The sequence below is a fragment of the Anomalospiza imberbis genome, chromosome 3 (assembly GCF_031753505.1).
Source record: "Anomalospiza imberbis isolate Cuckoo-Finch-1a 21T00152 chromosome 3, ASM3175350v1, whole genome shotgun sequence".
Classification (NCBI taxonomy): domain Eukaryota; kingdom Metazoa; phylum Chordata; class Aves; order Passeriformes; family Viduidae; genus Anomalospiza; species Anomalospiza imberbis.
This window is the reverse complement of record NC_089683.1, coordinates 78,385,055-78,412,082: the sequence shown is the minus strand read 5'-3', so window position 1 is coordinate 78,412,082 and position 27,028 is coordinate 78,385,055. Positions and strand designations below refer to the sequence as shown.

The 27,028-nt window shown below is 35.5% G+C and overlaps 1 protein-coding gene across 1 annotated transcript in view; it reads left to right on the top strand.

Moving 5' to 3' along the window:
- TTC27 (tetratricopeptide repeat domain 27) overlaps window positions 1-27,028 on the top strand; it is a 114,275-nt gene that overhangs the window by 67,279 nt on the left and 19,968 nt on the right. The window contains exons 11-13 of the mRNA XM_068185296.1: window positions 14,302-14,397; window positions 16,465-16,587; window positions 22,748-22,975. Of these exons, the coding sequence (XP_068041397.1) occupies window positions 14,302-14,397; window positions 16,465-16,587; window positions 22,748-22,975 (447 nt within the window). The remainder of the gene's footprint in view (window positions 1-14,301; window positions 14,398-16,464; window positions 16,588-22,747; window positions 22,976-27,028) is intronic.

Genomic DNA, 27,028 nt, shown 5'->3' with positions numbered 1-27,028 from the left:
AGGCAAAAACTAAGTACTATTGGTTGTCTGGTGCCTGAAGTTCTTCTGTGTACATGCCTTACAAAGTTTTGGCCTTCTCTTTTTCTTGCCATTAAAGTGATTGTATAGGTGATATGAGTATATTATGTTCAAGAGGTAGTCTCTTCCGCAGTAATTTTTAAATTCAAAGTAATTGTGATGTGAATAACTTCAGATGTTGAGATTGCTTAAACATGTAGGGGTACTTAAGGAACAAGTTAAAGTGAAGAATGGATTTGTTTGCCTGGAGACAAGGTAGTAATGGGCGGGAAAGAATGAGTTACCAGAATATCATAAAGAAAAATGATTGGGAAATGTTGTATGGGCAGAAGCTTTCCATTCTTCCACTATATAAAACAGAAAATTAAACAGTTTAACTGATATACCAAAGAATTATTAAAATCGGTAATTTAGTGGAATTGTTAAATATTTAATGCTTAAATATGTTAATATCTTGATACATTCAATATTTCTATTGATGTTACAGGCACTACCTATAGAACAACAAAGTTTAAAGTCCGAGTGATAACATGGTTATAACTAGGGTAGGGAACACTGATCTTTCAATTATTGTTTACATATTTCATTACTAAATGTTTTAAATTACACTTAAAATTAGTAATCTCAACTAATATACCAGCAGGGCATGTTTTGATGCCGAGGTTAAAGGACAACAGTATGTATGATCTGGTAAAAATCACTAATGAAGTATCTGGAATTGAGAGTGTGTTGAAAGCACAAACCAGCCTTCAGAAGCTGCCAGGCAGGTGCAAAGTTGTGTTTTCTTTCATAGCTTAAGACCTAATTTATTCAGAATTGAGAAACTCCTTGGGAGCTGATAGGACAAAAAGGCATATTTTTTGTGTTTGCCCTATAAAATTAGGACTGAAACCCTAATATATATGAATTTTAATGTTCAATCAGGACCTGTGCATTTCTAAGATATCTATAAGAAAAGAGAAAATTTAAAGTACAAAACTTATTCTGATAGTTGTCTTTTCATTATATGGCCTGTAATTTTGTTTAATTTGGATAATTTGCTTTATTTGCTAATCACACTTCCATTTCCATTTCAGACTTTAAAAAGTCTTAAAACAGGGTCAAGTTAACTTTTTCATTTAGGACATGAAAAATACTATTTATCATACTCCAACATTTAAATTTAAAAAAAAACCAAACAGGAATTCTGTACTAAAGATAGAGTTATCTTAAACATGTTTCCATTGAATCCTTCTGGATAAAAAAAATAAATAAATAAGTCTGCGTATCATTGAAGGACAGTCTGATTGTCACTGCTGATGAAAATTCACCTTTTAAAGGAAGAGAAGAAAAGATGCAAATTTAAAAAAAAATCATCAAAACCCAGATAAATGAAACAAACAAAACCACTTAAAAATTATTTGCTGACCATAAGAGTATTGAAGTTTATTAATTCAAAATGCTTAAATTTGTCATAGTTCTCTCTGGCTCAATCATTCTTCACCTTCAGTGACACAAATCTATATGCTTATTTTGTTTCATTAGGGTAGTAGTCTATTAAAAATATGGAAGGTATTGCATGAAATGGCTTTTTAAAATCAAATTAAGACAGAGTGGATTTTGCATTCTTTTCAGTTTTTAATAATTTTCCAGAACAATAAAAATATACACAGCAAAGATATAAAATGCCATCATTATGATAGTTTTAGAGTTACAAATCAGTAATGGTAATCAGCTTATTACAGGGAAGAAGTTAAATCAGCTAAATAAATTAAAGCAGTTTTCTTTGTCCTCTCTGTTTTCTCTGTGGAATCTTGCTGTGCAAAGCCTGCCAAATGCATGAGCTTTTCAATGCAACGAAAAGGCACTAAATGCATTGGTTATTGTCGTTCCAGAAGTTCCAGGACCATGGTGAACTGTACTGGAAGACAGAGAATGAATTCTGTCTTAAATTCAGAGTCATGCATATAGTAGATAGTGCCTTCTTCTTTAATAAAATGAAGATGTACCAAAACAATAGCTGGGAAATAACACGATAACAGTGAGATAAATGTTACTGATTGAAGTGCTTGTGTCTATGTCTCTTTTAATATCTGAAAAATTATTTTATTAGAAGGTATTTTTGTACTGCTTTACCCTTTGCAAGAAATGAGACTGAAGACTGCTTTTAGTTTTAAAAGTACCAAAAGTGAACAAATATGGAAATACTGGTTCTTTATATTTGCAAAAGCTGGAATAGGTAATAAGTCAAAGCCAACTTTGTAAGTCCCAATAACTAGTGGTCCTTGGTCTTGCCGATATATATTCACTCAGGAAAAAAAAAAGACTGAATAGTCTGTCAGTAGGGTTTTTCTTTTCTCCTGATACAAAATAAATATTTTACTTCCTCAGGTCAGCATACAAGCTGTGATTTTAAGGGAGGCCAATGTATTTATTGCCAAAGGAGATTTTCAGTGGGAAATCTGATAAAAACTGAAAAGAATTACTCTCAGGTGTTTAAGGGCAAGAAAGTGTTTGTAGAGCCAAATTGGGGTAGAGTTTCAGCACAGTACATTGGAAATATTTTATTTTTATTATGCAGGTCAACACCAAGGATAATCAAGGAGAATTCTTTGGAAAATTTGTTTCTTGTACACTATTAATAGTAAGATTTCAGCAGATCAGTTTTCTGCAGGAAAACATTGAAGTATAAGCTGTAGAGATTTGTAGTCTTTGACCTAGAGAATATGAATTCACAAAACGTGGGAAGAAGGGATTTGTAAAAAAGGCCATTACACTGGTGACAAATCCCTGTGAGATAAGTACAGAAATAGGGATGGAAAATAATGCTTGAGGAAAAGATAAAATAGAAAAGAATGAACTATTATGTAATTAACAAAGGGAAATGTTATTTTTCTGGTTTTAGATTAAATGATTGTAACATTTACAAAAGTAAGAACTAGTTTCATGTGAAATGAAAATGATGCATTTAAATTAGTTTGTAACTGTGATGGAGTGAGTAATGGAGAGTGAGCACTGCTTTTTCTGATAGGTGTTTTTACTGAAAAATTTCCATCATACCGAGGGCTTCACTTTCCGGAGGGTTACAAGGAGAGTTGGGCTGTTAAGAAACCCTATTTAATATGGTGACTGCTGTGATTTCTAAATTTCTAGTTCAGAGATAAAAATTTGGAGAATCTATTATGTAAAGAATCAATTGACTAGAATGTATTAGACTAGAGACAAAATTTTCAATACTGTGTGCTTGATGTAGCTTCTAAGCAGAGAACTGATTTTTCTGGCCTAATTCAACTCATTTAGTTACTCTTTCAGTTTTAGTTATGAATTGAGGAATATATTTGGATTCTGTACTTTCCAAGCTGATTTAATGATCATTTATTCAAATAATCAGTGGGACTGGCATATGAAGAGTTTTATAATCACAGAATCACAGAATATGCTGAGTTGGAAGGGACCCACAAGGATCATCAAGTCCCACTCCTGGTTCTGCACAGGACCATCCCCAAGAGTCACACCATGTGCCTGAGAGCATTGTTGAAATGCTTCTTGAGCTCTGCCAGGCTTGGTGCTGAGATCACTTCCCTGGAGGGCTCAGTCTGGTGTCCAGCCTCCCTCCAAGTATGATATGATAATGATTCTTTTTAATATTTCCATTTACTTTTGCAGTTAGACAGTTTTTTTTTACAGTATTGCTTTCTGACTGCATATTGTAAATGATAGCACTGTGGTTTTGTGATAAGACTTGGGCATTTTGACAAATGTGGAGATGTTTTTGTAAGCAATATGACCTTCCATGCCAGAACTAGATTTTTAAATGGCATAAATATTTTTGTTTGTAGCTGTTATGCACATTGCTGTGCTATACCTGCCCATTTTTCCAGATACAGATCTGGGAAAACATTGAAGTTGCCTAGAAATAGAAACATGTAGTAAATTATTCTACCACAGAACATGTCTGCTTTCTTTCTGTTTTCCCCTGTGTGAAATGCACACAAGCCGAGGTCATTAATAATGTTGCAGGTTCAGACACAAGTTCAAAAATGACAAATTTCAGTGCAATCTTTAACTATTTCAGGTGCTTCCAAGCTCCACCTTGCGCTTTTCTCTGGTCTGAAATCTGCCTTCTTTCCTCTGGCTCTCCATTAAGGGCACAGGTGAGGGTTGAATGAATGGCCAGAAGCCCAGCAGACTCTTGGGCTCATGTTCTTCTCTCCCCTGGAAAAAAATGGTAGCCAGAAGTAGGTGGTGGCAGCTGCTTCTGGAAGAGATAATTTGTCCTTCAGTGCTCTCCCTCTGACTCAGGTTAGAGTATCTCAAGTTAAGCAGGGTTAGCTGAAAGCAAAGTGCATCTGTTCCTTTGGCAGCAGTGTGCTACCCCTTCCTGCAAATCTGCAAGAAAATTGCCTCCAGTGCAAGAGTGGTGGCATTAGGACTTGCAGCTGATGGTCCTCAGTTAAGCAATTGAAGATTGCTAACAGAGTAATGGATGTACGTGTTATCCTAGCTGTCTTAGTTTCTATAGTCCATGTTTTTTTGGGGCAAGGTTTTACTATAGTAAGTCTAGTGAAGTAGCAGAAGATTCTTTGTTGTCTTGTCTCTGTCCATCAAACAGTTTGGTGTGAGTGACCAGCACAGACCATAACACTTTGTCCAGCTGACTGAAATTTTTCATTTGGTCTTTGATTGGTTGTGTGCCAAACAGGCTATATAGTTGTGGAAAGAACTGTGTTTTTGTGGATTCCTCCTTCTTTAATAAAGAACTGGGTCTTCTGGGGAGCTTTGTACACTTCTATTTGAATATGCCATACAATCAGGCATGGAACATTTAATGCATTTAGAGTGTTTTTATTTTCACTGGAAATTGAATTGATTTCAAACCTGTTGTTACTGAAGATGTTTATTTTTCCTCTTGGGTCAGTAGACCAATGACTAACAGAGAGTGATAGGGGGTTTGTTTGTTTTTCCCTGATGTATAGAGAGCTTTCCAGGAATATGTGAAGAACTGGATTGGATGTCTTTCAAGAAAATACATATATTGAAAACAGATTTTTTTACATGTGACTGCTTTCTTTTGGAATAGCTAAAGTTTAAACGCTTTGCCCGTGTGTCATATTTCTAATGTACTTACCATCATACACTGTATGGTTTCTGGGTCAGGCTCAGCTACTGGAAGAATGTTTATTTCCTGCCAAGTAATTTTTCAACAGAAACTACTGGGTATCAGTCAAGGTTTCATTGTATAGGGCAGTTATTCTTAGGAAAAAGCTTCTTTTCTTCTTGTAAGAAGGGAAAACAGTGTGTGTCCCAAGATGATGTCTTGAGACATTCTGGTTGGATTCAGGACAAAAGAGACTGAACTTGTCTTTCTTTTCCCTTTATACTCCTGTCCTCTTCACCAAATAAGTAAAGATGTTCTTGAAGTTTTCAAATGAATGAAAATAGTTGAAAAACAGATAACAGCAAAAGAGGACTTCGCTGGTGAAAAAAACCCATGATAAATTGACTATTTCTATTACAGAAAAAAGAGCTTCTGGCAATTAAAGCAGCAGAATTTCTATGATTTCAGGTTATGAGTATCTAGATAAGACTAGATACTTCTTTCCTTTTTCCAGGTATCTTAGTAACATGAAAGAATTATGTTTGGTGTGACTGCACTAAAACCAAATGCACTTGAGCCAAAACAGTTACATGAATACATGGCATTTTGTTTTCTGCTGTGTTTTTTTCTCTGATATTTCTTTTGTATAACAGAATACCATCCAGTCTCTGCCCTAGATAGAAAGTTGTAAATGTTTGCATGCTTGCAATTAGTGACAAGTCTTAACTCTTCCTCTGAAATTCTTTTTTTATTTAAAGTATTTGTTGTTTCAGAAATGACCATCTAATTCCAAATATTTTTTTGCCATGCATAAATGTTTATTTTGAATATTTATTCCCAGTATGTTTACTTATGCTTTATATTAAAGCTTGAATGAAGCTTTTTTTTTTGCTATTTACAGATACTTTTTTTTTAATTGCTTGTGTATATATACATTATGGCACAATTTACTATCAGCAAAATGCAAATGTGTGCTCTATGGTAGGTAAACCCAAGTCTACCAGCAATAGAAAACGTACAGGATATTTCTGATAGATTATTCTTTGTGAGCAGGGTGTTCCAGTTGGAATATAGGATAGATCAAATGGGTCATAGTTATGAAAGTTTATGACTATACCCAAATTAACAATTATATAATGCATAGAAAAAAACATTAAATTAAAGGGTTTAGATTGACTATCCCCTTCCTTTCTTGGTTCTTCTGAGGAAGAACTGCATCTCTCAAAGACTATATCTGCTACATATTACAAAACACAAATGTTTGATGTAACTTACTCTCTATAACAATATATTGTAATGTCTGATGGGGCTGGGGAAGAAAGATTGCACCAAAACAGAGGTTTCTGGTGCAAGGACAGATCTTTATTAAAGGCTACAAGCAAGAGCCTCCTTTGCTGCAAAATTGTTAAAAAAACCCCGTTTATTTGCTTATACTTTTAAAGGGAATAACAACTTTAAGTGCACCAAACTTGAACCATGTTAGGAAATTATCTAGTTGTAGTCTGTCTTGAAGAGAATACTGCATTATTCTCAGGTTCAAGTCAAGTGCTGACAGTGAAATCAAGCCTTTGTGCAGATGCCACAGAGAAAGCTGTCCGGAAAAAGCCACTACTAGCAGTCTTCTCAGCCTAAAAACTTTAGGCTTTTAAGTATTTGGTGAGGAATTCTTGGTGCCAAGAAGTTTCTTTAGCTGTTTAGTGGGAAGAAGGAAAAAGGAGGTAACAGAGAAGAATCCATGTTTCTTATTCATACTCAGTACTATTGCTACTTACAGCGTTGAGAGGTGGAGCATCTTAACTGAAGAATTCATCATGGTCAGCTACTAGAAAATTGCAACAGGGTGGATAGTGCTGAATCCAGTACCAGCAGACCTCCTGTTTTTAGAAATCAGAGAGATTTCTCCGTTGAGTCTGCAGTGGGAGGGAAAAATAAGCAAAGTATTAGTTGGGCATTAGTCTGCTGTTTTAAAAGGGTTTACTCTAATTTGAGAGAATATGCATAGAAAATTTTTGTTTTCAGATAAGGGAAATCAGTGTTTTTCCTTCTGTGTGTAAAGCTGCTAGAAACTGGGACCATTTTCCATTTGTGGACCAAGGAATAACCTGGGTCAGTGAACATTGTGTTTTCTATCACTGTAGTAACTACATACTATCAATACCAAAGCATTGAACAAAGTAGGTAAAACTGCTTTCAATGCAAACAGACTTAGGTTTGCATCCTAACATCTTCTACTTGAATGTTTCAGTTAATTTTGTTTCAAGATGCATTTTCTTGTTAGTAGTTTTTCTCTGTGAAGCATCCTGAAATCTTTGCAGTTTCTGTGTTCCAGACACCCTGTAGGCTTTTATTTGCAATGCAAAGTAGACAGTCAGTGCTATACAACATGGTAAAGTAAGTTTTCATAAATTTTAAACCAGTTTTTAGTTCCTGGGGAGCGGTGCGATACACAGTCCTCTAGTTGGTTTAAATAAACACACCAATTGATGTCAATCCTAACAAGCAATAATTTGATTGGAAAAATGACTGAGAGGGTAAATTTGCAAAATGAGCAAAAACATGAGTCTTAAAGGCTACAGGATTTTAATGAAACTAAGACTTGTATTTTAATGAGGTGTAAAAAAGAGACAATTTTTTTGTGCTTTTAAGCATTTAAATTCTGCAGAGTTCTCACAGAACATTTTTATCCTCCTGAGAATGTGAATAATGTGAAATCCCTGGTAAGTAGTGGTCTTCAGCTTGGCATCTTTGCACAGTGTAAGAAATGGTCTGTTTAAACTTCCATAAATTACAAATTACAATTTATAATAGTGATCATTGTAATAAATTTTCCTCAAGTATTTAATGTCATAATTCCACTTTGAAAATTAGATGAATGAGTGAGAGGTTTCTTCTTGATGTTGAAATGCATCCTTGCTTAATGGTTTTTGCTGTGTGTTTTGACGCCTTAGTTCTTAGCTATTCAGAGATGGTTTCATTGTTTAACAGAAATATATAATCTATGAGCTTTTAAAAGGATAGCTTGTTATTTCCTTTAAGTCATTTTAGTTTCCAAGCAACGAAGTTCTGTCTGAACTGTCAAAATGCTGTTTTGAATAATGGTTGACTGTAATATGACCCAGTGAACTGGTTTTGTATCTATTCCTCTAGTGATAAAATTGACAATCAATAAAGTAATCACTATTTTGTCATAATCTCCATCATGATGTTTGGACTAGGCCAGAAATTACTCTATCCCATTATGCAAAACTTTGCTGCATTGTTATATGAAAACATTTAACAGTTTCATCATTTCTGGCATTGCTTCACTGGTAGTTTAAGTTTGACCAATGGAATTTAGAAGACTGGATATGTCTCAGTTTGTCCTGATGGTCTTGGTTTCAGGAGCTCTTGAGTTGACAAAGAGCTGTTGAAGTAAGTGCGTTGTTTGAAATGTAAATGTTGGGTTGAATGTTTTTTAAAGTAAGATTATCAAAGGAGTGTAACTCAAGATCTAATTACATATCCACAAAGTACTAAAATAGCTGTAGTACTAGAAAATCTTGGAATACCTAATACATCTTTCAGAGGAAAGAAAAGTCAAAAAAATTTAATTATTCTGCATATTTTATTATCTCTATTTGTCACCTGTTTTCTAATAGGCATACAGTTTTCTGAATTTTAGACACTGATTATGTATATGTTCTTCAGGAAGAATGAAGGTTTTGTTAGTACTTTTCTATGTTTATGTAATATTGTGTACACTGTTGTGGAACAAGGTTGCAACAGTTACTGTTGCAATACATCCCAAATTATCTTGGCCTGTAGTTCTTTCTTCTGTAGCATTTTTTAGGCTTTATTGTTAAAAAATGTACCTTGACAGAAGACAACTTGAAAAATAATAAAGCTAATTAATGTTTTGAAACTTCAAGAATTCAGATTTTCCTATTAAACAAGTACTTTAATATCACTGCCTCAAAAATATTTTAATGCATTTAGAACTAAGTCTTAAATTGTGTGAAAGTTTGAATTAATTTATCAATGAAGCTCTGAAAGTTTTACAGAAATCTGTACATATTACAGGACCCACAAGAGCTTAATGTTCCATAAGCTTAAAAAAATGCCCACTTTTTGTTTTATAAATACTAAGCAGTAGAAACTATGAGACCAACTTCTGTAGTAGGAAATCAAAGGAGCTTTTTGATGATAAATTTTCCTATTCATTTTGAAGTAAGCTTATGAATAAAATGAGAACGATGTAATTCCACAATCAGAGTTACACATGTGGTTGCTGGTGTTTTTACAAAGCTTTCCTCTACTTTGTTTTTGAGTAAATAACATAGGTGAGCTCAGTTCAGTTTGAACTGTACACCTGCTAAGTTCTTAGGAACCATAGTACGGGTGAGATAGCAGGTTTGTTTTCCCTACAAATGTATTTTTACCTCTTGCCTCTCTTTGTTTCCAGACACCTTTCTTCCAAGCAGCTGAACAATTCCAACTATGTCTTGGTGCCATCAGGCACTTCTGTGCCTGACACAAAGTCGTGACCTACCAGGCAGTCCCACAGCTGGTGTCCATATACTTTGGTACTTTAACAGGTATATAAATTGTGTAAGTAGCTAAGGGAACAGCTAGAATACAAGAGCAAGAGAGTTGTGACAGCAGCTTACTGCTTATAAGTCATTCAGAGGTAATGTACAGAAATGGAAGAAGCACAAGGAAAATGGAAGTAGTTGTCTGCGTGAAACGTGGAAAGGTCAGGGTGATTTGTGGGATTTTCAGGAGTCTTCAGGCTTGGGAGAAATTGAAGAAAAAGAACTCTAGAATTACAAGAATTTCATGCAAAGTGTGTCTGGAGCTTCTGTGTTGGAAAAGACTGAAAGGCACTTTTCTTTCATGCAACCAAGCTAAATCCTTGTCAAATATGGTTAAAAAAACGTGGGAAGCAGATGGCTTTGAGGTGCTAGAGAAGGGTAAAAGCAGGACAAGATAATGCCACAGACACCATGTCAGCTGGGATTAGGTGATGGATTAACATAGTGGTTTATGGCTGGTGTGAGCATTCATGTAGAGAGGACTTCATGGGTGGACCATCACCAGTGGAGGCCCAGAGGTATTAACTGGGGATTGATTCTGGCAGCCTGACAAGATTTCTAGACTGAGAAGCAGAAGTCTAGAAATAACTTATCTAATCTTCCTGCCTATAAAATCATAAATAAAGAGGAATATCAAGGGTAACAGGATAAATCAAAGGGTATGAGGAAATAAAAGAAGGGTGGAGATAGTAGTACTAGTAAATGTGTAGCAAATGGTCAAGTAATTACATGGTAAAGACTAGCTTTTTTAAATAGGGTGTGGTTGGTGGAAAACAGCTGGATACCTGGTTAGCAGTAGAACAAGGCAGGAAAACAAACAATCTATGATGATTAACCCTGTGAACCAAACTGTTGCACGGATGAAGGAAATTGGGTGGAACAAATGTGACTGGAACACTAAAACTGGAAAATGCTCTTGTTGGAAAAGATAGGTAAAGGAAAAAGCGGTGCAGTCACACTGTGTGTTACTGATATGCAAACCTGGGAAGAAGTGAGATGAAATTGCATGGATAAAATGGAGGTTTTATTTGGGCCAGCAATGTTAAAATTGGATAAGAGTAGTTGTATCTTCAGTGTTTTTGAGATGGGAGATCCAGATGGAATTCAGCAGTTGCTGCACAAGCAATGTGTTATGCTGTTTCCACTAAGTTTTTGACAAGTATTAAATATCCTGCTCTTTTCAAAAAGCTAGGAAATTTGGGCTTTTTTGTTTGGTTGCAGGGGGATTTTTCCCCTAAGTACACTTAGATCAGGACATCCTTCAGGTGAAATGGATGGGAAAAATGTTTGCATGTTGTTAGTATTACATGTAAAGGGCATTTTTAAAAGCAAGTAAACTACTGAATCTGGAATAAAGAGGTTAAGAATAGAAAGAAACATGTGAAATTGCCATTTATTTACCTTATATGCAAAAAGCAATCTGAAGATTGTATTTTAGCTAAAAGAACAAATCTCTGGGGGAGGGATTTCAGACCAATTGGATGAATAACAAATTTAAAAACTATAAGTAGGTTGAGAAATCAAACAGCATAATGTTGTGGAAAAATGACAACTCAGAAACCGTAAGGGTGTAATAGTATTTCCAGAAATTAAGCACAGAGATAAGGTCTGGCTAAAAGGAAAAAAAAAAAGTTCTCACTCAGTCAATGGCTGAAGATAAGGATGGTAAAACATGTGGAGTGGATGAAGAGATTAAAATTTGGTCAGGCTCAAAGATCAAAGCTGTTAGTTTATCCTGAGAACCTTGGTGGTGTTACACATATTTTGAACATACAAGCAAAGCAGGAATATACAATGGGAATGAATTTAGGAAAATTATATCCAAGGTGGGAAAGTCCTTTACAAGCTTCATATACTTCAGTTGTGGATAATTACCAGCTGAGATTTATTAGAAAAGTGATTAGACTGAGGTTGATAAGTAAAGTAATAAAAGCCCTACTGTGATCATTTCAGATTAGCATGGTATGCTTATCCCAAACAGGCTGCCTATTGTACTGCTTAATCTCAGAGCAGACATTGGAGTGTGTGAGGTGGGGAAAATGCATTGCAGTTTCTAGAGCTGTCTTTTCCTGCTTTCATGTGGCAATAGCGTAGTCTTTGCTCATGATATAAAATTCCATCAAAACTATCTGGTTTTGTTGTTTCCGGACTGGATTAAAGTGTCTCTATATTGTGTTTTTTGACTTTAGAACTCATTGCTATCACAGTTAAAGCCTTGGGAAGAGGGTGTGTTACATGGTGGGAGAGTAACCTGTTAACGTTTTAAAATGTTGCCTGTGGAAGAACTCATATAATTTAGAATTCTGAATTTTGATTGGTTTTTGCTCTATTTCTGTGTTACAACTTGCACAGCAGGAATCTGAGTCTCAAGTGAAACTAAGTCACAAAATCTTTCATCTAGCTGTGTCGCAAGTATTCTGTATTTACATACTTTTTTATTACAGCGTATTTATGTTGAAGGTTATTCATGACAAAGGCTGCTCACTTGATAGTGCTCACTTGTTGAATTTATTGATTTATTGTTCTATGATCTAATAAATGTTAGATATTAGCTGTGCAGTAATGTTAGAATTCCCATTTTCTTGCCATTGTACAACCCAAATATTATTTCTTCAAGCATTATCCAGAAACACAGTATTCAAAGTTTGCGTAACTTATTTTCTATACTTCAATAATAGGCAGAACTGTCAGAGCTTATTTTTTCAATGTATTAAAGAGTGCATTAACCATGGATTTTTAGGACTTCTAAATTCATTGCTATTTACTCTTCTTAAGGAATGTATAATATTCATAAGTTCTACATACATTTTCAGTTTTTGCTAGAACTCTGAACAGAGTGCAATATTGGTTTTTGGAAGGGGGAGAATTCTACTTGTTAACAATCATGTTCTCCTCTAAAACGCCATTTACATTAGACTTTTCTGCTTGTGAAGTGTAGAAAAGATGTGGCCACACATTTTAAAATAAAATATGTTCTTCTGAAAAAATGTTTTTCTTTGTATTTCAGTTTTTCTGTTGGAACAATAGAAAGTAGAAAAGGGGGAAGCAAAAAGTTAAAAAAAACCTATTTTGATTCACTTAAAACATTTCTTGCCTTTCATTTCCTGTACTCCTCAAAAAAATTATTTTGCAGGTCATATTTAGGACTTTCCTGCTTTTCTAAGGCTCAGAGCAATTACTGTTTTTAAATTTTTCTAACTGTATTTTACTATATTGTTTGTTCTCATAAAATGGGTACCCAAGGAATTGGACAATTTTTTGGTTTAATTTTTGTTACAACCGAGTATAGAAAAATATGCTTCTGCATTGCATTAGAACATTTCAGCAGAACCAGAACAGAGAAATGTAATGTATTATATAGCTTGTATTCAAATAAGTTCTAAAATTCAATAATATTACTTTAAAAGTTTTATTTTAATATTACTCCTTTGGTTTGAAACTGTGTAAAGGAATGCAATTTTATTAGTGTGTCATTTTCCTAACTACAAATACATCTCAGCCATTTGCTTGGCATAGGTTTCTGGATAATCTGTAGGAACAGGCCTCTGGAGATAATTTTATGAAAAAGAATGTGAATAAGATGAAATATGTGATATATTAGTATTTAAAATGAGGAGGTTAAGCATCAAATTAGAGCCTAAATTATTGCTGCATGTTGTGATTTCTTTTCTTATTAAAAGATTGAAGCCACTTAGTAAATCCCATTAACATCAATAACAGTTACAATATGTTTAGCAGTTTGAATCACAGAATTGATTTTATGCAGCTGTCAGCTGCATTATTGATATCAACAGTTGGGTTTAGAAAGAGAGAAAGAAGTGATTCTATTAATTTTTTCCTTTTGCTTGGGAATCTTTGCATTTTCAGAAAACTGGGAAAATTCTGACCTGTGTAGCACCATGTGTAAATCTTTGAGTTATTAAAGAGACTTTGATAGGTGAATCATGTGAACACAAGTAATTTAATATTCCCTTATTTATATGCTGTCCTTAAATTTGCTACTTAATGGTGACTAGCATTTAAAGAGAGTTTCTCCCTTACCTTACAATTTCTAACCACCCTTCTGGCTATAGCCTTAATATTGTGGGGTTTTTTGCTATTGAATTTTGATTTAAATAACTTCGTAGTGGATTTTCAGAGAAAAAATAATGGTGCAGTTTATCGCCGTGAAAGTTACCATTCTCTTTCAAAGGGCTTCAGAAGAAAATATTTCAACAATCCAAAGCTCCACCAAAAGAAAGAAAATAGCCTGAATTGAATTGTATGCCAAGTTCACAATAATTTATTCTGTATTAGAGCTGTTTCCAAAACCATGGTCCACTTTAATATGTTTGTCTTTCTCTTTTAAATAAGAAATGTCATGCCTAAAGCACATCAATTCTGTCTTAGGGGAAAACTAGCTTAAGGATTGAAATGCATTAGGCAGAGTCACTTCAATAGTTGATGCAGTTTGACTCTGCAAGTGTTTACTTGGGATTGTAAATTTTATTCTTATTCCTGGTATTGATTATAGTTGATTATAATTTCTCCAGTATGTAAAAAATGCCTAGAATTCTGAATACTTTGAATTTGTAGGGGGTTTAGGTTGATTAAATCTGAGTAAATACTAAATCAGGATATACTTTGCATTTACAGGCACTTGCAGACCAGTTTGAAAATACAAATACATCAGTATCTGAACGCATGAAGATTTTCTACTGTTGTCCGGTGCCTCCACATTGGGCCATACAGGTGTGAAACAATCCCATTTCAATCTTTACTTAAGAGTCTGTGGTGGCTATTTTTGATGCTGCATCACTCCAAAGTCAAGTGAGCGTGATGTGACTTTGAGTTGAAACCCTGTAGAAATAGAGACATCAGCTAACATAGACTAGTTGCTTCTGGAGAGAAGTCAAGTTCTACAGTGCTTTGCTTTCAGATGTCTTCTTCTGACATGCACAGGAGTAATTGCTTTTTAGTGCAATTCTTTACTTTCCTTTTTCCGCCAGTACAAAGTAGACTAAAACCTGCAAGCTTCAAACATATTTCCTATTAAAATAAACTTGCCACAAAACCTTTTTTTACTGGTTTACTTATGCTACTGTTACTTGCATTTTTCTTGTCTTTTAAAGTTCACTTTGGGAAGTTGATCATAGTGAAATCAGCCTGGTTGGGAGTCAATAGTACACTGAAGAACTTGAGCTGATAAAGCTTTTGAGACAGTTCCCTCTTTTACTAGTACTGACAGGATTTTTTTATACCCATAACTACACTGTCCATTTTCTAGAACAGAAATCTATACACTAAAGTCTTATCTGATGATGCTGTATTTAACAAACTCAAGCAAATTTTTAACATTGCATACCTCCAAAGGTAATCATGTTGGTTTACTTTTAATGGTGTTTTATTCCTTTTTGATTTCTAATCTCAACAACTGGATGTTGTTTTAACCAATCATATCTTCTCTGAACATTCTCAAGATTTTCTGCATAACCTTTCAACAGGCACTTGCCATATAACCATCAAATATGGTTTTCATTTCCAGTTGTCAGTGGCATTTTCAATCCAAGCCAGTTTTCTAAGCCAAAGATAGAAATGCTAAAATAGGGATTTATAATGAAAGATGGCTCATCTTCAAGTCATAGTAATGAAGACACATTGCATATATAAATTTTACCAAATATAACTGAGCAAATTTAATTAAACTTTAATGAGATTTAGTTTTAGACAATGGCAAAACCTTTTTCATAAGTTATTAATATCAAGCTAACAAAGAGGTTTTCAGAGTTTTTTACGTATTTATATCAAAGAATTGTAGCCAGATATTAATTTTTTTTTTTACTACTAGTCTAGTCCCCTCTAGTAACTCCTTGGATTTGCAATAGATACTGAACCCAAAGCAATATAGATAGGTTCATAACATATGTAGACAATTTCACAGAGTCCATTCAGGATCACCAAGTCTACTGCAGAGGTTAATTATGTGGAGCATAAGTAGCTGTCCATACACAGAATGATCCCATTTATTTTTGCAAACCTATTTGTCTGTCACACATAGGGCATGTTACCCTTTCTTCAAAGGTTAAAACCTAGTTGCAATTTTAATCGTCTCTTAAAAAATAAAGACCAAAGATGACTTTTCAAAGTCATGAAAAAAGGCCATGTTTGTTTTAAAATTGAGGACATTACTCATTTATTTTCATTAGTACACTGAAGTAATAGCTGAATTTGAAATAACAAAGAGGCTGACTGAACTATGAGGAAAACTCAGCTAGGGAGTTGAACCTAAACTCAAATTCAATATTGGTTTGGGTAAAAACCAACACCTTTTGGAAGTGGCTGCTTGGGACAGTGATTTCTCACAGCTACCAAGCAGAATTGTATCAGAGCCTTTCTCTCCATCTTTGTTTCTCCGCAGGTGCAGATTGTTATGACAAAGCATTGCTAGAAGGGGCTTTAATTCCCTTTTTTGGCCTCTGTTTCCCACTCAGCATTCCCAACATCCTACTGCAGCTGTTCTGCAGCTGCATGGGCCTCATTTAAGGGCTGGAAGTTTCATCTCTGTCAATTCATTCTTGCCATGTCAATTTCTGGTTTTGTATTATATTGTTAATTTGTTCAAAGTACAACAATTTTTATTTAGTTGGGGGGGGGGGTTTGAAGTATATATACTGTTTGAAGTTCCAACCTGAAGTTTCAGGATAATAATTCCATATTATCCGTCTGCTTCTTGTTGATGTCAGAAATGCCTCTAACATCTTTTGAAATTGTAGGCATTATTTGCTACTTTCAGTTACCTGGAATTTCTTACCTTTCCAGCGCCAGCTTGCAAACTTACTCTTTGAGCTGGGATGCACCAGCTCTGCCTTACAAATATTTGAGGAGCTGGAAATGTGGGAAGATGCAGTAATCTGCTATGAAAGAGCAGGACAACATGGAAAGGTAAGAAAAATGTTTCATGTAGCTGAGATCCCATCTTGAAATAGCATCTGAAGGCTGAAAGACTGTCTGGCTTTGGCTGGCAAATCACTAATGACACTCACTTCTACAGAGGTGTCATCACAGGAAAATCTGCCTAGGAAAAATGGACACATGGCATAAGAGCTTGTCATAACCTGTGAATGCTAGAATAATTGACTTGGAGTAACAGTCACATGAAATAGAAGTTGATAAATAAGAAGCAACTTGAGATGCAAAGAAGATTGTGATAGTGATCCTTGAAAATATTCAAAGATAATTGAATTAACTACTATGGATAAACAGCAATGTGGGCATTTCAGGAAAGCTGCAGCAGTCATTCATGATGGCGTCTTGAAACTTTGTCTGAAGGGGATATTAATTTTCTTTCCCACTTGATTTCAAACTATTCACTGCAGTTTTTAAAACACTTTAAATAGAGTAACATCAGTGTTTGATGTATTTAATTGCTTAATGTTAACATATTCAAATTACAGAATCAAACACTTGAGACAAGAAGTAGTGTAAGATTAAAAGGCTTTACTTGTTCAGTCTGTGTTGATGTTTTCCTGAACTTCTCCATAATTTCTTTAGCACTGTGTGTGATCAGCTTCAAAGACAGTTAAAAGCCGTCACCTGACTCTGTGTATCAGTGACATAACTGTTTAAAATTGCTGGTAACAGGCTATATTACCCTTCCTATTGTTGATTATTTTACTTTTACTATTAGAGCAATGGTAGGAAGATTTTAGAAAATCATACCTGGAAGCAATGCCTACTTGTTTGGAACTCTAGCTGTGTTCTCTTTCTTGTGCAAACTCTCACACAGGCTGTAGAAGGAACTTATGCTATCAAGCAGTGTTTTCAGAATTCATATAGATATTCAGAAATATTAAATTTCAGACAAAAATAGGGTTTTTTCTTTTCTCCCCTCCTTTTCCCTCGGTTTGGTGTACGGTAGCATTAAAAGTATGGATGTACATGTGCCTTTATGATACCACAAGCACAAAGACTATGCTCTAATATAATTTAAGCTTAATGAATAGAGCTATATCATTTCAATGGATAGAAAAAAAAGCAGAATGCCTTATACTTACATGTTTTTTTCTAATTGTCATGCACCAAAGCCTAGGTTTTGTTCATTATACACTGACAGATATGTCTTACTGGCAAATTCTGTGCCACATTATGCATGCCTTCGGGATAGCATGCTAATACCACAATCTTTTCAGTACAGTGGAGAAATAGAGGTCAGTATTTTCCATTTCCTGGAAATGCATTCTGTCCTAGTTACATTCACAAACTGCCCTTAGGGAGTTATGAAAATGGCACTCAGAGAATAGGACAGGATATCTGACACAGGAAACTGCTTAGAAATGCTTTCAGAATGAGGGATTGTGCTGTGCTTTGAAAAAGAGAAAATGCTGTGTAAGTATGAAATAACAGTATTGCTGGAAAAAGGCTAGTTTTGGACCAAAAAAGACAGAAAATTAGGAACAGGTAGCTGTGCACCGAGGAGAATGAATATCTATATTCTTTATTGCAAAGTGTTCAGAGTGTGAACTGCATATATTTACTGAAGTGTTTTGATGTGTTTAAACCTGGTGGTTATTTTTGTAGAAATGCACAAAAATCTACTGGAGTAGTATGTTAGCCACTAGTTGTTCAAATCATTAATGAACTTAGCATATATCTGTGCAAAAGAACAAACTCTCTTTAATAAACTTCTGTATGTTTTCATTCACAAATGCTTTTATATAGAAAACCTGAATTTAAATCATGAAAAATCTAATAAAACTGCTAAATATCAGCAATACCAATGTGATGAGTACTTACACATCAAAGTAATACCTTCTTTCCTCCTATTTTGGAATTACCTGCTGATAAAGAAACAGAGCATGTAGATAAAGCCATGTGAAGCTCCACATTCTGCTGTTAGAAAATACATAATTCATTTTCTTATAAGAGGGCCATGTAGCAGTAAACATTTTGCAGAGTAAGATGTAACTAACATTTAACAAACTTTTTTGAGGATTTGTTACTATTACTAGATATGTCTCTATATTAATTTGTTTTATAACCTGAACAATAGTAAGAACTAATATTATTACATGAGTCAACAAGAGTCATAGAGTGCCAAACAATGAGCAAAATGGCACAGAACAAGGAGAAAAAACTATTATAAAACCTGAATTCACAGTATATTGGTAGTTGCTGTGGCTTTCTGACTGAGGTAATTTACTCATTGTATCCCTTTAACAGACTTGTTGCAAAAGGAGACATGTCCGTGTGTGTAGTGAGACTGGTGTTGAAAAGTGCCCTTCTCCCTTCTTTTAACTGTGAGAAGTACCCAGAGATCTCAAGAGTATTATTAACATTGGACAACTCTGTCTAAGGTGTAAGAGGTCTCTTCCACCTAACATTGGTACTATTTCCCTGCTAAAAGAAAAAGAAAGGGTGAACCAGAGATGCGACTTTACAGTTCTTCCACTTGAAGTAAGGCCTGTCTCCCTTGCAAGAATTCTGTAACGTGGTAGCTGCTGACCTTTGATAGATTAATGAGATCTGCCATTTGGCATCAGATGGATAGCCCATTTTACAACAGCCTGTTTTCAGCCCTGTCTCCATTCTGTCATCGCATGAGAGTATACAGCATGATACAGAGTCTGGTTTTAGACCAACATATCCCAGCAAACAATGTTCTACAGGGTTATTTTTCTTGTCTTGCCTGACACAGATACCTCAAAACATTTGAGTGAGGAAACACAATTATGGCAAGATCTCAAAAGCCCACCTTTAAAGTCAGGTATGACTTCCCAGATGTGAAGCAGTACTACACTGATTAGTGCATGAGCTCATTCAAGAACTTGATTAATTTCCATTATATATAGTAACAGTCATAGAAGGCAGATAAGCATTCCTATATGTGGTTACAAAGCTAAGAAAGAGGAGGTCTTGCCCAGGGTCTTGCATGAAATTACAGGGAAGATGAAATGAAAACCTAAGAGCTTTCCTTTTCTCTCACTGCCTTTTTCCATGCTCCTCTATTCTGCTTCTTCTTGCTTCTTATCTGTTAGCCAAGTAAATTATGTGCAATCAGAAAAAATAAGACTTTTTAGGAAATACTTTGAACTAGCAAAGGAATTAATTGCAAAATAATAGAACTGGTAGATCAGTGAAAAGTGAGGCTAATAGGGTCTTTTAGGAAATTATAAAATAAAAATATAGGAACACAGGGATGGGATGGCAAATGGATGTTTAAGATTGGGAAGCCAAATGCAGGATGAATCATGAACTTGGTGTCCAGGAGTCTGTGTAGTGAGTAATGAAAAGGCATCACCTTTTGTTTAAACTAGGCCCCTCTTTACTGACTGGAGATTTTTGTGAAGCATTGCCTGTTTAATTCCCATACCACTCATAGTAGTTCAGAAGACAAGATAAGAGCCTAAACCTTTCTTGTGTTTAAATCAACTGACTTTTGAAGTTAGTATTGAATTCCATCTACTCTGGTGCAGACTGTGCTGTGAAAAACCAGTGTTGTTATAAATGCACCTGATTCAGTCAGCGAGGATTATACAGCTCCTTTTTTTAAAAGTGATATTTTAATTCATAATTTTAATATCATATCTTTCTAGATTTAATTATAACTTCTAGTTATAAACATGCTTATTAATAATTAGTATCCCTTTAATGGGTAAAATAAATCTCTAGCGGCTGTATTTCTTTTACAAATATTACATGCACTGTGTGAAAGATGTTTTTTGATAAATCTTTCCTTAACAACAAATATTGTTTTTGCAGAAGCAGGGTTCTTAGCAAAGATTAAATGTGATTTTTTGAAAACATTTTAGCTAAAGTTAGGAGAAAGAAAGAGAAAAATCCTTTCCCCCCCACCAGCACCCAAAAATCCTAGGTAAAATGAAAAATCCAGTTTTAGAGTATTATCTGGTTTTGTAGAAGGCAAAGACTTTGGTAACACAGGGGTTTTCTTTTAGTTTGATCTTTGTACTAGCCTTTAAAGATTTAAGTAATAAAAATGTTTGGAACATGCCAGAGAGGTGATCAGATAGCTAATCAGATGAAGAAAAAGTCAGACTTCTGCTTATTTATTTCTCTGTTTTATCTGTGTGCTGAAGTATTTATGTTGGCAATGAGTCATTGTAAGCTTAGACCAGAACTTGATGTTTTTATGTTCTTAAATGTGAAACACCATTAGTGAGTGGTTGTCTTTCCAGTCTAGGCATTGCCACATGATAGCATTCTGAGCTTGGGAGCACCCTGCAGAGGAAGTGGTGAAGATGCAGCTTGCAATGCACTTTTCACCTCGTATCTCCTTATACAGCAACATTTCCATATTGTTTCTTTATGTGAATGGGAAAAAACCCCACCTTACCTTTGGGTGTCTAATGTGGTTACTGCAAAAAAATCAGCTGTCTCTTCTCTGGAAGAGAAAAATCTTCTTGAATGTCTGTTATTAATATGTTATAGCAACTAATGGAGGCAGTTAAGAGGAAGTAAATGGCACTTTAACCAAATCCCTTGAAGCCAGGCTGAATGGGGCTTTGATTAACCTGGTCTCATGGAAAGTGTCCCTGCTCATGGCAAGGGGGCTGCAATCAGATAATACTCAAATTTCCTTCCAAACTAAAGCACTCTATGATTCTGTAAGTACAGTATTCTAGGTGTTAGGCAAGGTTTTTCTAGTGCTTTGGCTGAGCTAATTCTAAATGTTAAATAATAGTTTCTTTGGCTTTTTTTAGAGAGCTGCTTCACAGGCACTTAAAAACACTTGCCATCAAGTAATTTTCGTAATAATTTGCCTCCAATTTTCTTCCTAATGGGATTCTATTTCTGCTAATTTTAAGATTCTTCTAGAAATCCAAACTTTTCTTCACACTTGTGCACTGTTACTTTACAAAAATAATAGTAAGAATGAGATGCTAAAATTGCTATGCATTAAATATTTCAAAACAAGGTAAACCAAGCATTTTTCTAAAGATGGTTTTCAGATAGGTTTTATGAATTTTACTGATTGGAGTAAAAGACTTTTCTTCTCTAAAGATCATCTGAAGGTCAAAGAAAGCAATTCTTATGCGAGAAAAGCAGTAATAATTTAGATGCAGAGATGATGTCAGGTTTCCTTTTAGGCAAACAAGCTATCATAGAAGAATGACTGGAGTTACAATATGGAACTCTAATTCTGTGGCAGGCTGTGTTGGACCTTTCTTGATTTAGATGGTTCAAGTAGGTCTTTTCTGAGAGAAAAATTATGCTGATCTGAGTTGTGTATATTACATTTTTGCAGTGGGGGACTGAGGTTTCAGTTCCGTCTGAACACCAGATCATCTGTCCAGTGTATTTGTCTTTTCAAAAAGCCACAGAAAGCAGACTATCTCTTGTTTAAAAGAGAAACAATAATTTTATTGTTAGAGCAAAGATAGTGGCCCTGAGAAAAATAGCTTTTGAAAGTTAGTTACAGCCCATAATAGATGTCTGGAAGACACAACATGTGTCTTCTTTTTCATAAAGCTGTATATATTTCAAATATATTTTATTTCAAACATTTATATAAATTTACAAATTCTGCATCTTATATAAAAGCATGGCATTTCCACAACCAACAGTATGAAAGTCAATGTGAGACACAATAGAATGGAAATCATTATTTTCAGAAAAGGGCAATTAGAGGAAAGGGAAGGAGAGTCGTGGCAGGAATACTTACTAGGACATGTAAAAAATTATAAACTTCTAGAATCGCAGATACCTTGATGGTGCTGATACTGCATTACTGTGAGTTAGGTGTAGGTTTGATGTCCAGGACTGATATTTATTCTTGGGACAGAATACATACCTAAGATGTAAATAAAGGAGTAAGCTTGTTTTTATGGTTTAATTTTCCTTGGTGTGTTAAACCAAAAGCCACCATATTATGTTCAAGTATGTTTTAAACATCAGTTTGGAACCAGATTCTTTCTAGACTTTATCTTTGGTGCTGTGTTGGATGAAGATTCCGTTTCCTCACTAGCCCTACTTCTTAATCTTCAGTGGATGATTGGAAGGTGCTACAGCAGTATTTGTTCACGTAGGTAATTAACTGAAAATAAATGGTCTCATTATGTATTGATTTCTCTTTGCTCTTTAACAGGCAGAAGAAATACTCAGGCGGGAGTTAGAGAAGAAGGAAACACCAGGATTATATTGTTTGCTTGGTGATGTTCTTAAAGACCATCAGTATTACGACAAGGCCTGGGAGCTTTCCAGGCACCGCAGTGCCCGCGCCCAGCGCTCCAAAGGCCTCCTCCATCTCCGCAATCGGGAATTCAGGGAATGTGTGGAGTGCTTTGAACGTTCAGTACAGATCAACCCTATGCAGGTTGGGAAATTATGCACATACGGCTGTGGTTGTAGTTCATGTGTTCAGTTTTGAATGATGACACTTCTTTAAAAGACAGTTCTAGGCACAGTTACCAAAATAACAGTTTATTACTATTCTTAGCAAAATTTTCACCGTGTACTTGGAAGACTGGCTAAAAATGGTAGTATGAAATGAAGACATCCTTTTGCATCCAGGTCTTTGCATGCAGGTAAATGTTCGCCTGTAGAGCTCATTCAAAGAAATTTCAAAGAGATGAAGCCACTGCAAATTAATATTTACCATGAAATAAATCATGAACCATGTACTTTATACATGGTTCATGATTTATTTCATGGTAAATATTAATTTGCAGTGGCTTCATCTCTAACAATTACAAAAAGAATGCAGATTTTAATGAAAGTTTCCCTTCACCCTATCTGAGTTTGCCCTGGCTTTGAGTTACAAACTCTCATCCCTGTATTTCACAGAAATGTTTTTTGAGTGTTCTGGTCTGTCTTTTTCTGGAGTCACTGAGAAGCGCTGTTTTATGCTTGTGATGACATTAACTTCTATTACAGTAATGCATCAAAATTGAAACCACAGTGAAAAGAGTTCTTTTGATGAGGCTGGTTTCTCTTGCTGATTTTGCAAGCTATTCTGCAGGCAACTTTTGTGATCTTGTTTCAGTTTCTCAGATGCTAGATCCCACCCCAATAAGGTTCAACCTGTGGAAGGTCTTCAGAAGTTAAAAAAGCTTTGTTGTTGTTTATGTGTATAAATTGTTCTCCTCAAAGCTATTTCTAGGTCCATGCAAAAGCAGTGTATTCCTCCTTCTGTTCTTTGCCCCTCAAAGAACACTGCTGAAGCTGCTGTTTTAAGCTCCATATGACTAACTGGACTTTTGCTTTAGAAAAAATTCAAATGCCTCCATCCTTTCAAGTCCTTTTCATGAAGCTTTTTTGTATTTTGCTGACGTATTTTATTCCAATGAATCAGAATCCTATTCTTATTCAAATGAACTCCATATAACATACAAACATCTTTAGAATGGAAAATAAAATGACCAAAAATGCCCACGAAATATATATTACTCAGATAGGAATTTTATTTAAATCAAGAGGACTTCCAGATAATAAAGGGCTTCAGGAGATGGCCTACAGGGTCAAAACTGAGAAGTATTCTGCTGAAATGCTTTTTTATTTTGTATCCTATCCAAAGGAAGTTTAGAATGAAAGGAAATCCAAGAAAAATAGGCCAGTCCATATAGGAAAGTGAACATTTCCTCCTCTTGTTGCTTAGGAAGCTCTTTTTAAGATTCAGTTGAATTGTTTCAAACAAACAGATTGAGCAGCTAGATAGTGCAGATTGACATAACCATCTCCTAAATTCTGTCTGTATTCTGTGACTACAGGAATGAATTGTTTCCTGTTCCAGGGCATATTGTGGGTCAAATGCAGAGTGGAAATTGATTCTGAATGCAAGGACTTTGCCACAAGGAAAATAATAATTAAGTTATTAACTTGTTCCCAGAATTGTGAATAATCTATCAGGTAAACAAAGACTCCCCATTACAAAGAATTTTTAAATTTTTTTGATTATTAGAAACCTTTCTGAAGGAAGAGACTTTTAGACTGCATCAAGTGATTCTCCAAAATATGTAATGGATAAAATCATTCTCTCTCAACCCTCCTTTAACCTTGTGTACTTTTTAGCCAGCCAGTCAAGTGTGGTTGAGATCATTGAAGTAGGTGTTTGCTATATAAGCCAATCACTCAATCGGTCTTTGTGTATTCCAAAAATTAAAGCCTTGCAGTTCAAATATACCTGAAACTTGTGTTCATTAGCACTGCTGCTCACAAAATTATTTGTTCTAGTACATGACAGTGGATGGCAGACTCATTTCTCTTGTACTTTCACTACGAGCATCTTGCAAGGCTTGACAAACAATTCCAGAGTTCAAAGAGCTCACATGGTCAGTTCTCCAGTGGTGAAAGCCTGCACAGTTCAGAAGTGAGAATGTGCTGCTGTTGCTTATTAGATTTATAAGACGGGCAGTGACTGTTTTTCTTTGCACCCTTTACAGAAGCACTGTTCAACTTGTATCCTGAGCTATAAAGTTGGAACTAACCTTCTATTTCATACTTGATCGCTCTGGTCTCTGCCCCCGCTTTTCCTGTCCAGAAGTTACTGACCTAAAAAGAATATAAAGGGGAGTTAATGAGATAGCAGCCATGTGGGAATGCTGGTGGACAAAAGAGCCTTAAAAAATTAGATTGACTATATGGTTATTTGCTATTAGGATTGCCCTCTGAAATTTGAGAAACGTAGTTTTCTCTTCATGTGGAGTTTCTTCTTTGATTGATAGGTTTATGAATCATGAAAGTGACAGGTTGACAATGCTGAAAAGTAGGTTTTCATGTTTGCCCAGGCCAGATGTAGTTGCTAATTCTGTCTTCACCTATTTATCCACATGCTCCAGGGATGGGCCATCCAGTTACACCCTCATAATCAAAAGTTTGTTCAATTCTTTTCTTTGTATCATGAAGCTTGCCCACCAGACTGCAGGGTCTGACAAAGATCAATGTCATGTGTTTGTATTCTGGGATCTAAGCTTTGAAGCAGATTAATTATAAATTTTATAACATTTAAGTCAGAAGCAGATATAAGTTGAGTTTCAGAGACAGAAAAATGAGTTTGAAGTGGAGAGAACTGTAAGAATCTTTGCTGCAGTTTGCAATTAGTCTGTAGAGGTAAAAACTCTTTGTGTATGAGCCAACAGCATTATCCTCAACCTTCTAAAATCCCTGATTTGAAAAAATGTTTAGGGTAATATTTTTGTGTTTAAATAGTTGTTATGGTTTCCTAAGGAGACCTGAGTTATCCGAGTTGGTTACTTCAGAACTAGTACCCAAAACACAAGAGAATATAAACATTAAACAGACACCTCAAGAAGTAATATGTTGCTGTGCAATATGGAGTTAATGTAACCTGTTTTTCCATCTTCCTTTTCCCAGCCTCTGTCCCTCTCAAAAAAACTTCCCAAGAAAAACTGTTGGGTTTTTTTTGACCTTGGCATATAGCATGGAGAAGTGGCTGAATTTATTGCAGTAGGGTGGTAGTACCTGGACTGATTTTGCAACACCTTATAAGATGTCCTGTTTTGTTTTGACTTCATGCATTTAAAAAGCATAATGCTGTCAGAAAATGTTCTGTTAATGTACTTAGGGTTTAATAATTTTCTGAATTACGAAACTTTTATAAAAGGTAATACTGGTTAGCTTGCAGCTCTTTGAGGATTAACTATGTGGCAAATCAGGAACTTGCTGTTGAAGAGCTATGAAAATTTATTTTGCTGTAATTTATGCCATTATTGGATACTATTTAGAGTAGAACAGACTATTTCAATTGGAAGGGACCTGCAATGATCACCTGGTCCAACTGCTGACCAGTTCAGGGCTGACCAAGTTAAAGCACATTTTTAAGGGCATTGACCACATGCCTGTTAAACACTTGACAGCCTTGGGGCATCAAACACCTCTAGGAAGATTTCTTCCAGTGTCTAATTGCGCTCTAGGTAAAGAAATGCTTCCTAATGTCCAGTCTAAACCTCCCCTGGTGTAGCTTTGTACCATTCTCACACATCGTACCACTGGACAGTAGTTCTGTGTGAGCCAGCAGTGAGCCCTGGCAGCCAAGAGGGCAGTGAATCCTGGGATGCATCAAACACAGCACAACCAGCAGGTCAGAAGAGGGGATTTTCCTGCTGACTGCAGTTCCCACCTTGAGCACTGTGTGCAGTTCTGGGCCCCACAATTTAAGAAGGATGTGAAGGTCCTTGAAAGCATCCAGAGGAGTCTACAAAGCTGGAAAAAGGGCTGACAGGAAGGAACATCCTGAGAGGAGCGGGCTTGTCTAATTTGGAGAAAAGGAAGTTGAGACGTGACCTCAGTGCTCTCTACAGCTCCCTGAGAAGGGGGAATGGAGAAGAAAGGTGCTTAGCTCTCCTCCCTGGTTGATTCTTTATTGATGAAAGATATTTGATTGTTACAACTAAAGACTATAAATGCAAGA